This window comes from Chionomys nivalis, chromosome 5 (genome assembly GCF_950005125.1).
Source record: "Chionomys nivalis chromosome 5, mChiNiv1.1, whole genome shotgun sequence".
Lineage (NCBI taxonomy): Eukaryota > Metazoa > Chordata > Mammalia > Rodentia > Cricetidae > Chionomys > Chionomys nivalis.
The window spans coordinates 60,734,936-60,749,812 of record NC_080090.1 but is presented as its reverse complement, the minus strand read 5'-3'; the positions used below and the strand labels follow the sequence as shown (position 1 = coordinate 60,749,812).

The following is a 14,877-nucleotide window of genomic DNA, read 5'->3' as shown; positions in this document are numbered from 1 at the left end:
CTACGCATGTCCTTACAACCACTTAACTTACAGGGATTTACTATGGTACTAAGAGGGAATTAAAACAATATATTACAAATAGTAATCAAGTAATCACTATTAGTTGTGCTGCTAAATCGTTGCAAACAGAAGTCAGTCAAAAGTCTTTATACATTTGCTAAAAGCAAGAATGACATATACATATTTATATATATGAAAATGCCAGAATTTAATCTATTACTGTCCATGCTAACTTAAAAATTGAAAAGAGAAAACCATCCCCTCCTCTTTATATGACTGTAAGAATACCATTATAAAATAAACTATAAATGGTTATGTCTTATGTTACAAAAACCAGGACACAAAACTAGATACAGTAAGTGATAAGTAAAGGCCATGGGGCTCCATTTCAAATCCAAACTCATGTGGTCCCTTTGGGATTACTCTCTCATATCACTAATCTCACTGGCTGTGGTATTTCTGAAGTTGCATCCAGGCGTTGCTAAGGAACTAAGCACTATTCACAGGTATTTTCATTATGGATTCATTGCATTGCACTTTTAGATGACCTTTCAGCCCTCTAAACTGATAATGATGACCAGTATTTTGAAGGACACCGCACTACATCAAATGGGCCTTTTCATTTATTTCTCAAGTGATAAAACCTAGTAGGTATCAATTCAAAATCACTGATGAAACTTTAACTCTACTGCTGGCATAATGCTTTCATCTGCCACTTACTGATGAGAATAAGTCATATTCCACTGTTATCAGGAAATAATGAAGAAAAGAGTCTAATAAGTGAAGGCAGAGGGGGTGGTAGAACAGTGACCTCTAATAACAGGAAAGGAGAAGCAGTCATTACCCAGTTGTCTTGCTTTTTCTTCATACCAATTACCCTCACCTAGTCAGAGATACTGGAAAGAAAGAGAACAACAACAACAACAAAAAGCAGTGTAAGTGTTCTTAAAGGAAATGCATAGGCTGAGAAATGCTTTGGATTTTGTAATCTGGAATATTTGCAAATATGTAATGAAGTCCCTTTACATTGGAGATGGGACCCAAATGTAACAACTAAACTCATTTATGTTCCATATAGACCTGATATAATAACTAGAATATGATTTAAACATTTTATGGCATATGTAGTGTTTTGTGAGCATGTGTGCGTGCATGAAAGTGTGAACACTTGTGCGTACATGAAGGCCAGTGGAGGTTATCAGGTGTCTTGTTCTTTCACTTTCAGCCTTATTCCTTTGAGACAGGCTGAAAGAAGTCCTTTTACTGAACCTGGAGTTAGGCTGGTGAACAGAAGACCGGGGCATCCTCCTCTCCCATTCCCCATGGTGTTAGGATTAGTGGTGGTGCACAACCATGACCAGTTTTTAAGTGGGTGCTAAAATCCTAACCCACGGGGCATTGATAGCACACACCTTTAATCCCAGCAGAGGCAGGCAGATCTCTATTAGTTCAAAGCTAGCCTGGTCTACACAGTTGTTTCAGGAGGCTGCTTGTTTTGTTCCCAACTGCTCAGTCCCGAAATAATCACACAGGAACCCTATTATTTGCAATACTATTTGGCCAATAGCTTAAGCGTATTTCTGGCTAACTCATATCTTAAATTAACCCATCTCCGTTAATCTATGTATTGCTACGAGGCTGTGGCTTATCCAGTAACATTCTGGCATCTGTCTCAGGTGGGGCTACATGGCTTCTCCTCACTCTGCATTCTTTCTTCCAGCTTTCAGTTTAGTTTTCCCTGCCTAGCTAAGTTCTGCCTTGCTATAGGCCAAAGCAATTTCTTTATTCACTAACCAATACAAGCAACACATAGACAGAAAGACCTCCCACACCACACAGAGAGTTCCAGGACAGCCATGATTGTTACACAGAGAAATCCTTGTAGGCAGAGACTGCTTTTTTATTTACTGGCCACCCAGACCCAAATAATAACACAGAAACTATATTAATTACAACACTGTCTGACCAATAGCTTATGCATATTTTTAGTTAACTCTTAAATTAACCCATTTCTATTAATCTGTATATTGCCATGAATATGTGGCCTACAGGTAAGGTTCTGGCTGGCATCTTTCTCCTTCCGCAGCTCCACAGCATCTCCTTGACTCTGTCTACTCTCTCTACATATCTTTCTTCAGATTTCCTGCCTGGCTTTACTCTACTAAGCCATTGGTCGAAACAGCTTCTTTAATAACCAATGGTAATAAAACATAGTCATAGTATACAGAAGGGAATGCCCTATCAAACCCTTTCCTGAAAAAAACAAAACAAAACAACAAAATGAAAAGATCCTAATTCAGGTCCTAGTGTTTTCAGTGAGCGCTCTTACACATGAAACTCCCTCTGCATAAGCCCCATGCTTGCATTTTAAATAAGACCTGCTGTATGAAAATAGGTGTGGGATTTCCTACTTCTGGTAGACAGTACTCAAAATGCTTCAAATTTTGGAGCATTTCAGATTAGGAATGTTTAATATGCCCACTCAACTTTCTTCATTCCCTACAATCTCTCTCTTATTGTCATTTAAAGAATGTATTTCTTGGGGCTGGGCAAAAGATTCAGTGCATAAAGTGCTTGTTACATAAGCATGGCACTTGAGCCTGTATGACCAACACTTACTTAAGAAAATAAGCCAGCATCCCAGAACTGGGAGGTGGAAATAGGAGGGTCCAAGGGACCTGCCAAGACAGTCAGTCCAGCCAATCAGTGAGCTCCAGGTTTAGTGAGAGACACTATCTCAAAAAATAAGTGGAGAGCAACAGATGAGGCATCTGAGGTCAACCTGTACTCTCCATATACACATGCGTGGATGTGGGTATACATACTGGGGTACAAAAAAAAGAATATTTCTCATTTTTAGGTGTAGTCAAATAGCTTGCCAGTCTTAATTGTTCTACATTAATTTCAAATAAACTTGTTGTAATAGTCTTGATCTTACTAATCCAATATCAATTACTGTTTTATTTTGCTTTATTATCTATTTTGAATACTTAGTAATCCTTGGATTTCATATGTACTATGGCTTTTATAAATTATATTACTGCTGATTTATTGTGTGTGTGTGCATGCACATATGTGCCACAATATACATATTGTCAGAGGATAAAATGTGGGAGCTGGTTCTCTCCTTCCATCATGTGTGGGTCCCAGGGATCAAGCTAAGTTGTCAGGCTTGGTGGCAAACACCTTTACTCACCAAGTCATTCTCACAGCCCAGATTTCTGAGTCATTAGCTGGCCCAAATTTTACTTACATTATTTTGAATTAAATATGTTTCTCGGGCTAGCAAGATGGCCCAGTGGGTAAAAGTACTTTTGTAAGTCTGGTAAGTTCAGTTCCCAGAGGCCACATAAAGAATTGACTCTATAATTCAGTCCCCTGATTTCCTCATCAGAGTGGTGGCACACATACCAACATCTCACAATTCAAAGATTTAAAATATGTATTTCTCTTATAATTGTGATTTAGTTAGGTTTCCCTATGAACAAATGCAATCAATCTTTGCATTTTTAGGAGTTCAAGTGCTTCCCAACATCACAGATCTTAAATTTGGGCTAGTTACGAATAGGACAGCAGAATTCCTTTTTGTATCATATGTATAGCTGTTTTGCCTGTAGGTTCTTCTGTGCATCATATATGTGCCTGGTTCCCTCAGAGTCCTGAAAGGTCATCAGATCTTATGGAACTCTATGTTGGAGCTAGCAATCCAATCCAGGTCCTCTAAAACAGCAACTAGAACTCTCTCCAGAGCCATCTCTCTAGCCCCAATAACAGATTTCTTAAGTAATAAAAATGCATTTGCTATATTAACTTAAAAATAACTTATTAACAGAGAAAAAGAAATAACACATAATAAAATACACATGTGGAGATTTTCAGCTTGGTATATACAGTATAAATGGCATGATCACTTGTTTATACGGGCCTTATGGAATAATAACTTTTTTTTTTTTGGAAACTTGATGTTTGGAATTTAAGTGAAGAAAAGCACCTAGGAACTAGCAGTGTTCCTCAAAGGAAGGCACTAATGGTACTGGATCAGACAATTTTTGTTTGTTTTTGTGTATATATGCTGAAGATGAGATGCAGGACCTTGTCCACACTAGGCAAGCACTCTATTACCTCTGTGCTACATGCCCGAGCTGTAAGAGGAGGTTTGTGCGTATTCTGCCCTACTCTGTCACCCCTGACTCCACTAATCTCACTTACTAATCGCTGTAACAATCCGGTTATTTTCAAACAGAGGCTGACAGGTTTGAGGGCTCTATGATCAACACGGGATCTGCCAATAAATAAAGGATGCCTACAAGGTTTTCAATACAGTATTGGCATATTCTGGTGTCCGCTTCTTTCTGTTGGTGTTGGGTGTGTGTGTGAGAGAGAGAGAGAGAGAGGGAGGGGGGAGAGGGAGAGGGAGAGGGAGAGAGAGAGAGAGAGAGAGAGAGAGAGAGAGAGAGAGAGAGAGAGAGAGAGAGAGAGAGAGAGAGAGAGACTCACCATGTAACTCAGGTTGTATTAAAACTTACTATGTGATCAAGGATGGTCTTGATCCCTGATACTCAAGGATGCTGAAATTACACATGAGTGCTGCCACATCCTGCTTTTTTCTTCTGCCTTTGAAAATTATTTCTGTTATTTTTATTTATTTTGAGAGAGAAATGGAGGAGGGTGGGAAGGTGCACATATGAGGTCAAAGGAAAACTCGCAGGAACTGGGTCTTTCCTTCCTTCCATCGTGTGTGTCTTGGTCATCAAAAATCATTAGACTTGGTGGCAAGTGCCTTTAAATGCTGAACTACCATGCTAGCTGCCTGCTCTTTTGTTTTTGATTAGTAGTAAGTGACATTAAAAATGTATGGAATTATTTCCGGTCAAAAATTTTCCTAACAGCTTTAGAGTGATAACTTAGAAATGCCAGCACTTAATCCTCTTAAGGACTCTGAGGCAAGTCATTCAGAATTTACAAATGAGAAAAATGAGGAGAGGCAGCATGGGGTTATGCAGCTGGTGAATAGTTAGAAGTGGGCAGACAGTAGTTCTCAGCAGCCTGCGTTCTCTGACTTTCCTCTAACATAAGACAGGGCTACTTAGGAGGTTGAAGGACTAGACAGAAGGCCAAATACATCTAATTACAACATGTCAACAGATGATCAAAAGGTACAAGGCAGAGCAAGAGGGAATTTGTGGTTTGAGAGGCAGCGAGGGAGGAGTACCCAGTGAGGAGGAGTCTCACTGTGCTTGCTTTGGAACCCTTTTTTCTTCAATAAGAAGATGTCATTTCTCCTGTGCTTAAAAGCAACATGTATATAAAAGATGGTGAGATAAATCCCTGCTTAATAAGTTAAATTTAAAAGTTAATATGAGCCTGTCTTAGTCACCATCCTATTACTGTAAAGAAAGAGATGCCAAGGCATACCAAGGCAACTTGTATGAAAAAAAAAAAACATTTAATTAGGGGCTTGCTTACAGTTTCAGAGGATGAGCTTGTTATCATTATGGTGGAGAACATGGTAGGATCATGGCAGGAGCATGGTGGCACACCATGAGAGCTGCATCCTAACCCAGGCAGAAATAGAGGGTGACTCATAGGACCTGGCCTGAGCTTTTGAAACCTCAAAGCCCACTCCTAGTGATAAACTTCCTCTAAGAAAGCTACACTTTCTAAACCTCCTAATCCTTTTAAAGAATTCCACTCCCTTGTGAGTAAGTAATCAAACATATGAGCCACAGCCCCAGGTTAATATTCTTCAAATCAAATGTTCTTAGAGGTCATAAGCCCAAGTGCTAAAAGAAATTCATATTAAAGAGCAAAGCCACTAACCATTATCTGTTGCTTTGTACATACCAGATCATTTCTTAGGATGAATAGAACCATTCCATTTTGTATATTAATCCCTGGACAAAGAGAATAGTCACAGTCTTTGGAAATTGTAAGCAACCCAAGAGGGTGTCTAAGATAGGATCTCAGTCTCTTCTGAAGAATTTATCCACCTGGATATCAAGTGGTCACTGGTTGCCACAGTCATCTTGCAGCAGCTGGTAAATTAAAGGACTGGAGAGGAAATGGAAGGAGCCAAGAGATGTCCAGGAAAAGATCTTGTCCTTGGGGTTTCACTTTGGCCCTTCATACTAGATAGTAACACAAACTACTTTGACTCTGAGCATTTAACAGTAAGAGAAAGGGGGTACTAGTCAATGATATTTTATCCATAAAATTAAGAAAAAAATTAACAAAACATCAGAGCCTATAAAAGACTGTTAGACTCTAAAACTTAAGGATTACAATCATGTAAGAGGGTGGAGAAAAGGAATGCACTCATTTCTTACTATAACTCTAACTCACAAGGCAACAGCAATCAACTTGCTAAGTGTCCCCCTCTTCCATTCACAGTAACAACCTATGGCACTGAACTTGCTTCTATCTCTTTTGACATGTCTGTTTTCCTAATTACTCATGCCTAATGATATATACCTGTGACAAGCTCCTGGATTCATTAATGATTAATTAATTGTATGTGAACCATTTTGGGGTGTCCATTGTTTTTTCTAGAATGTAACATACTCATCCATCTATGAAAGCTCCTGAAATAATGATTTCAACTTTCTTTGACCTGTTTAAATATAAGTTGTCTGTCTAGTCCTGAGCCTTCAGCAGCTTTAGGAAATGTACATTTTATAGGATCCGCTTACCTGTCCATTCCTAATCTTTTTTTCTGTGATTTTAGATTTAGCAAACTATTTTTCTGGAACTTCTTGACACTTCTATTATAAAACTTTCTTATCAATAAATAATGTCTGAAAGTAAAGGAATTTTTATATTATTTATATGTTGAAAATGTCCAGATTTAGAGCTTGTGGTTGTGCTGGCTATTTTTATGTCAACTTGACACAAGCTAGAGTCATCTGAAATGAGGAAACTTAAATTGATAAAATGCCTCCATAAAAGTACAGGGTATTTTTCTCATTAGTGATTAATGGGGGAGGGCCCAGTCCATTGTTGGTGGTGCCATCCTTGGGCTGGTACTCCTGGGTTCTATAATGTTGAACAAGCCATGATGGGAAAACCAGTGAGCAGAAGCCTTTCGTGTCCTTTGTATCAGCTCCTGCCTCCAGGTTTCTGCCCTTTCCCGTTCTTGACTTCCTTCAATGATGAACAGTTATATAGAAGTGTAAGGCAAACAAAACTTTCCTCTTCAAGTTGCTCTGATCATAGTGTTTCATCACAGCAATAGCAGTCCCAATCAAGACATTAGTCTAGAATTTCCACTGCACTCAACCATATATCCAAAAGCTGAAAGTCTATACCATCATTTGGGTGGCTTCCACTTGAGAAATTTGAGACCTATACTCACTCCCTACACCTATTCTCAGCATGCTTTTCTTCCATCTGAAAGCTCATGTCAGTTGCCCAGAGTGATCCTTGACTTCCTCCCTCACTAGTATTCAAATATGTGATAGTTTATGCTTGCTTCCCCCTTTGAGCCTCATTGACAAGACCCTGCCTGGTTCAACTCCTTGTTCCTCCTATCAGAACTATAGCATAACTTCTAAACTAGTCTTGGTATACTGTATTTCACTGTAATTTGTTTCAGAAGAAAATAAGTCATTATGCTTCCTAAGATATTCAACTGCTTCCCAATACACTTAGGAAAAATACTTGGCAAGGGTATGCTGATCTACCGAATACTGAATCTGTATTTTCTCCATGTCATATTTTGCAAAAAAAAAAAAAAAAAAAAAAGGTGATCATGACATTTTGTCTTGTGCATTTTCTAAGCCATGTATAAACATACCTGGTGTAAGAGGTCCTTCTGTATTTGTGTTGCTTTCATTTAAAGAAACTGCCTTGGCCTAGTTGATAGGACGGATCTTAGATAGGAGGGGTAGACAGAACAGAATTCTGGGGGGAAGAAAGAAGAAAGCAGAGACAGGCAGACACCATGGTTCTCCTGCCCGAGATGGACGCTGGTTAGACTTATGCTGGTAAACCACAAGCAAGTGGTGATACAGATTAGCAGAAATGGGTTAGATCAAGATGTGAGAGTTGGTCAAGGAGAGGCTAGATATAAAGGGCCGGGCAGTAATTTAATTACTACAATTTCTGTGTGGTTATCTTGGGTATAAGCTAGCTGGGCAGGACAGAACAAAGGGGCCCCACGCTCATTACAACACATATCTATATTAGTGCCTATTTTACCATAGTCAAGGAGCATAATTTATTATAAAATGAATATGTATGAGTATGGAGTAAAATTAATTTTTTTACTGACAAAGATATTCAGTCAAAGGGTTTAGAGATAAACACTTTCTGCTCTAGCCCCACCAGATATTTTGCTATTTTTAAAAACATTTAATGTGTGTGTGTGTGTCTATGTACAACTAACTGAGCTACTCAAGGATGGACATACAATTATTTTAACTCCTGGCCAGACGGCAAGGAACCTCTCAGATCCTTGTCAATATATGGCATAAAAAACATATTAACACCTTCACTCGGATTTTTCTGGGCAAACTAGGAAAAAGAAGGTCACAAAGTCTCTGGAGTGGGTAAGCCAGGAATTTAATTCTGGGAGAAACTTGTTTAAAATTCCATAAAGTCTTAAGAAGAGGCATGCTGAAACAATATATTTTCTTTCTTTTACAGCCTTCTGAAGAAAAATAAAAGCATTGAGAATATAAATGACTCAAGAGATTTATAGCTTACAGCAAATAACCTTAAGGTACTGGGATCCATCAGCTCTGAGATGGAACAGCTTTTGAAGCCAGCATGTTCCTTGAGAATGCTTTTCTTTGTGTATTAGTTCCTACACTCATTTCTTTCTGTTCCCACTGCATCCTGTACTGATTTATACAAATAATTCTGGGCTCTTTTCTTTACTCCCAGGAGACAATAGTTGCTGTGGAATTTTTATTGTTTTTTAAATATTTTTGGATTCTTTGCACTTACAAAAAGAGGAAGAAGCCATTTAGCCTGTTTTTAAATTAAGTAATAAAAATTCCATGACTATATTGCTATCCTTAATCTGGAGCTAAATTATTAAAATTCTAATTCTTTTTCACTTTGCAAAAATTAAGAAGCAGGAATAGCTTAAATTGGTATATCATACCGAATGTTTAGATTTATTTATTTATTTAACTTTTTTTTAGAAGAACTTAAAATCTACTATAACCTCTGAAGTAAAATCCCATCTTTAAAAGACTTTTGGGTTAGAAATTTATCCCTTAGAAATTTCAGTATATTGTTTGGAGAGTAACAGAATGACTAACAAGTCCTAGAAATTAAGATTACAAGATATTTTGTGTTGCATTAATTTTGAATATATGTGGGATGGTGCTGGCTTGATTCTAGGAATTAGATTCATCAGATACATCCCCAAAACTGGGATAGAGGAATCCAGTATGGCTGAGCATCACAAGTGAGATAATCAAGCGTACTTGAAACTGGAGCATGAGAACAGAGAAACAAAGAATAGAAAGTCAAAGGAATACTGTTCTATATTAGAATCCAACACTACAACACTGTAACAGCACTGTATTTAACTTTGTAAATAAATAAAAGATGCTAAGAAACCTGAAGAAGTACATCTATGTCAGTCATTATTGGCAATTGGATCAAGAAGAGATCCATCTCTTGTTCAAAATATCTACATGTAGTCTGAAGGCTACAGACATTTATGCTATGAGAAACTTAACTGAGGATAATGTATAAGACAATATATATAATTTTACTATACCTGGCTGACAAAGATAAACAGTTGGAAAGAAAAATGAGTAATCTTTACCAGTTCCATCTACTTTGAAGAATGTAGACCTCACAAAGTTATTACCAGCAGTAGTACTAAACTGCACCAAGACAGTACTGCTGTTTTTTTTTTTTTTACTCTTTCACAACGGAGAATTTATTGGTTGAGGAGTAAAGTACACAGACATTTCAATTCTTAAAACATGTACCCAAACTCTGAGGAGTCATACATTGTGTTCACGTACCCAAAAGAGCCATGTGTTGTTTCTCTTTGAACTTACTCCAAGTGATGTTCCATCCTCAAACTTGGCGAGTCTTCCCCAAGACCTCACATAAACTGCTCACAATCCTCAACTCCACTGACTCACCATTTTATGCCACACACAGGACACACTCTAAAGTTCAATGTTTCACAGCACATTGTTACACTTGTTAGGAAAATGGACTGCCATGGGCAGACAGTCCTGACAGGGCAAGGACCGAGGAGTGGGTTTTTAGCCAACAGTTCTACAAAACACGACACCGGATATAACGGAAATATTCCAGACACAAACGCACGACCAAGACACCAAATTACCACTTAGTATATGCTTTGTGTTGTAGGATATAAAAGTAGCCCCCTCTACGGAATGTTATGGTGACCCCCGAGACAGTCACAGCCTCTCTTGATTCAGTATCCTGCTATTTTCTGGTTGTACCAAAAAATAAACAACCAGCAAGTGATTTAACCTCTTAAAAAAATCATTTACACTTAAAAAATGGGATGAGGCAGGATTTCTCCCCACCTTTAAAAATGTTTCTAGAGCTACTAAAAAACTCGCATTTACAAAATAGTTGATAAAAATATTCCTCTGGATTGTACAAGAAGGGAGGCGGGGACATTGACAGACAGGATGGATGGTTAGTCGGACTTGGCTTCTTTCTCTTCTCCTTCAGAGGCTGGACTCTGGTTTTCGGTCTCTCCGTTCTCTGCGGGCAGATCCGTGGTTTGCTGGTCGGCCACTTCCGCTTGTTTGCCCTTTGCTCCCCGCTTCCCTTTTGCTTGCACTTTTTTATCCGATGATTTATCCTTTCCCGCGGCCTTTTTCGGCTTCGAGTCCACCTTGGCAGGGGCGGGCTTGGCCGACAGCCTCGCGGAGCGGCGCTTGGGCTCCGCCTTCGCCGCTCCGTCCGCGCTAACCTTCCTCTTGGGCATCTTGGCGGCGCTGGATGGGAGGCGCGTGCGAGGCCGAACCTCAGTACTGCTGTTTTTATACAATAACTTTTTAAGGTTTGGGATGGGTTTTGTTGTTGTTGTTGTTGCTACTGAAGCCATTATTTTTGTTATTGATTGATTGATTGATTGATTGATTGATTGATTGATTGATTGATTGAGACAGAGTCTATATGATCTTGGCTGGCCTGAAACTTGCTATATGGATCATGTTGGGATTGAACTTCCATCAATTTACCTGTCTTTGTCTTTCAAAAACAAAACTATAAACACACACACACATACACAAACATATGAGCTTTTTAACATGGAAAGAAAAAATTATCCCAATACCACTATTAAAAGAATATCCATGCTAGAGGAGGTACACAACAGTAATCCCAGAACCTGAGCTGGGGTGGGAGGATCCCTGAGAGCTCTAGGCCAGCACAGACTCCAGAATAAGAGTCAGGGCAACTGACACTGTTTGAAAAAACAAAGAAACAGCAGAAACAACGCATATAACTTCCCATCATGTATCCACTTACTCATTACATCAGCATTTACTGCCTTTCAATTATACTGTAGGCATAGTTTCCCCAATAATCATACAATTAAAACATATATTTTATTTATTTATAAAGTTAGCTCAGTGCTCTGAAGGAGGGGCAAAGGAGGAGGAGTAGTGTATGATTCTACTTTTGACTCCTTCTCTGGGGGATGGAAATGAAGGTGAACTCAGACTAAGTCAGTCAATGACAAGTGGGCAGAAAAAATGTCCAGGTATAGGGACAATGAACACAGATGGGAGGAACTACATAGTTGCCAACATAATGTAGGTTGAAGATCTAGGTCCCTTGTTCAAAAACTAAGGATTCAAGATAGAGCAGGAAACCAAGTATGGAGACCCATATAGCGGCACAGGTCACATATCCAGCTGTCTGAGTGGCTGCATGTTAGTCTGGATCAAAGAAAATAGAGGAATTGCTAGCCAAGGCCATAGAGGTCTGAAATACACAAACACCACTCTGGCAAGGAGGGGAGTTTCAGGAACCACAGAGTGCCTGCTAGTCTACCTCACATTCCCACAACAGTTACTAAAAGCTGTTGTGCAAGCCAGGCTTATACAATCAGGCTGTCTGTGCTGAGAAAGACAAAGGTGGTGTCTGCTTTTAAAGGGCTTACAGATAATTCTTTAATTTAGGGTCCAGTGTGCTGGGTTCTACAAGGAAAGTATAACCACCATTTATGAAGGAGTCAAGACATAAAGATTACTTGCTTGGAGTAGGAAACTGCAAAACAAACATGTAGAAAAACTACAAATATAGACAGAAACTGGAATTTGTCAGCCTTGATAGCAGTGATTCCACCACACTCCTCCAGGACCAACAAGCATAGCCAGTATTCCTATGTGTCAGGCATGAACTGCTGTATGCCTTGTATGATTAATTCATTCGAGCTTGCCATTAATGAGGTAAGCTCTATTATACCTTGACTGTACACATAACGAAACAGGCACAGAGTGACTGAGTGATTTACCCAAGGTTACACAGCTAGCAGGTTGGGGTTCATTTCAATCTGCACAGTCGAGGTGCAAAGTTCTGGCCCTACACTGCTACCTATCATTTCAATATCATTGTATATTTGACTCTGTTTTGTTTATTTCAAGTCTTTAGGCTGGGACTAGAGACACGGGTCAGTGGTTAAGAGGGCTTACTACTCTTTTTCTTTTTAAAGATTTATTTATTATGTATACAGTGTTCTGCCTGTACACCAGAAAAGGGAACTGGATCTCATTTTAGGTGGTTGCTAGTCACCATGTGGTTGCTGGGAATTGAACTCAGGACTTCTTGAAGAGCAACCAGTGCTCTTAACCTCTGAGCCAGCTCTCCAGCCCCTGAGGGTTTACTACTCTTGCAGAGGACTCAAGAATTGATTCTCAGCCCCCATATGTTGGCTCACAGCCATTAGTAACTCTAATTCCTGGGGTCCTGACACCCTCTTCTAGCATCCCTGAAAACTGTACACAGGTGGTGAACATAAACTCACAAAGACACATACCTGCAAACAATAAATAAATAAATCTTAAACAAATAAAAATCTAAATGCTATAATTATGCCTCTTATTTTTCTTCCCAGGCTTCTGTGGCTTAACCTTACCATGTACTTGACTATTGATCATATGTATTACCTCAAGTTATGTAGAAAATATGCAACAACAACAACAAATTAGTGCATGGAACTGGAGAGTTGTCTCAGTGGTTAGGAGAGCCTGTTGCTGTCACAAAGAATAAGAGTAGTTCCCAGTACCTATTTTGGGTGACTCACAGTAACCTGTAACTCCAGTTTCAGGCGATCCAACAAGATTCCACAGGAACCCACATACACACCCAAACAGAGGCAAAAAGCACACATAGATAAATACTAAAATAAACATTTTTAACAAAAAAAAATAGTCCTCAAACTTTATCCATTTATATGATCTAGAGCAGTGGTTCTCAGTCTCCCTAATGCATGTTGTGATGACCCCCAATTGAAGAAAGAATACTCACATTGAATGTGGGCTGCATAATGAACTGAATTGGGATCCCAGATCAAATAAGAGACATGGAAAGGAAGAGGGCACTGAACAACAGTAAGAAAATCTCTCTCTCTCTCTCCCTCTCCCTCTCCCTCTCCCTCTCCCTCTCCCTCTCCCTCTCCCTCTCCCTCTCCCTCTCCCTCTCCCTCTCCCTCTCCCTCTCCCTCTCCCTCTCCCTCTCCCTCTCCCTCTCTCTCTCTCTCTCTCTCTCTCTCTCTCTCTCCTGGGCTGTGGATATAATGTGACCAGGGATCTCATACTCCTGCTGCTATGCCTTCTTGTTCCTTCTAACTGTGAGCCTAAGTAAATCTTCTGGCAATAAGTTGCTTCTTGTGAGATACTTGGGTAACAGCAGTAAGAAAAGTTACTGAGAAGAAATAAATACATAATTTTTTAGGAAGTCATTGAGGTTTTAAAATGGAATAGTAGGGCTGAGGAGGAATACTAGCATGCAAGAGACCTTAGAGTATTTTGATTCCCAGACGGGAAAAAAAATAATACAAGTGAAGAAATAAAAGAATGAAATCAAGTTTTTTGAGACTGTTAATTTAGAGGCTGGAGATATCGTTTGTCAAACATGAGGACCAGAATTATGACTCTAGTATATACATAATAAGTCTGGCATCCAGCTCCAAAGGGCCAACTCCCTCTCTGGCCTCTTTGTATATATGTACCTATACTCACACAGTCACATATGCATGTGCACATAGACACATACATAACATATTTAGAAATGATGTTAACCTGGAAAGGGTGTGTGTTGGGGTCTCTGCAAGTGTCACAGCCAGCAGAGAAATGACCCATGTGAGGTGAAGAATGATGCTCGGGTTGGCACCACTTTGGCAGGCTGGGTCCAAACCTCCAGTCTGACCTTGCTGTTTATTTCTCTTACACATTTAAGCTCAGTAAAAAAAAAAAAAATCTTTGCACGACAGTTATCACAACAAAGCTTTAGGACTGGCTACAGCATAACTTCCTTGCAAGGTATACCTCTATAGCAAAGCACCTGTGACCTTTACAATAAGCATGAGTGCTAGTGACTGATAGACAGTGCCCAGGGTAACGGCCTAGGAAAGAAGGATAATAAGTAAGTAGGATAGATTCTATTGCTGGAGGACAGAGTACATGGGACTTTTTTTTTCCCTAAGGAAAGGTTCTGTTCACTGAGAGACAAAGTTCAGCCTTATAGCCTACACAGTGCTCATAATTTTGGGGGATTCAGGTACAGGCTGGCTATAGCATAACAAAAAGATCATCAGGTTGTTAGACAACCTCCACTCCAGCCTTCTAGATGAAAAGGCATTCTTTCCTTCCCTTAAAGAAAACAGGCCTTCATGTTTAACAATTCTAGGTCCTCCAGTGC

The 14,877-nt window shown here is 39.4% G+C and overlaps 2 protein-coding genes across 7 annotated transcripts in view; both read right to left on the bottom strand.

Annotated features, from left to right (window-relative positions):
• Nucleotides 1–14,877, bottom strand: part of Rabgap1l (RAB GTPase activating protein 1 like) — a 659,411-nt gene that overhangs the window by 40,095 nt on the left and 604,439 nt on the right. The window lies entirely within an intron of this gene.
• LOC130874402 (non-histone chromosomal protein HMG-14-like) lies at nt 9,883–10,971 on the bottom strand. The gene has a single exon (XM_057769691.1). The coding sequence runs from the start codon at nt 10,934–10,936 to the stop codon at nt 10,643–10,645; it is 294 nt and encodes a 97-aa protein (XP_057625674.1). The 5' UTR covers nt 10,937–10,971; the 3' UTR covers nt 9,883–10,642.

Bases quoted from the DNA above. Each gene is read 5' to 3' on its own strand.
- LOC130874402 (XM_057769691.1), bottom strand. From the start codon at position 10,936: ATGCCCAAGAGGAAGGTTAGCGCGGACGGAGCGGCGAAGGCGGAGCCC.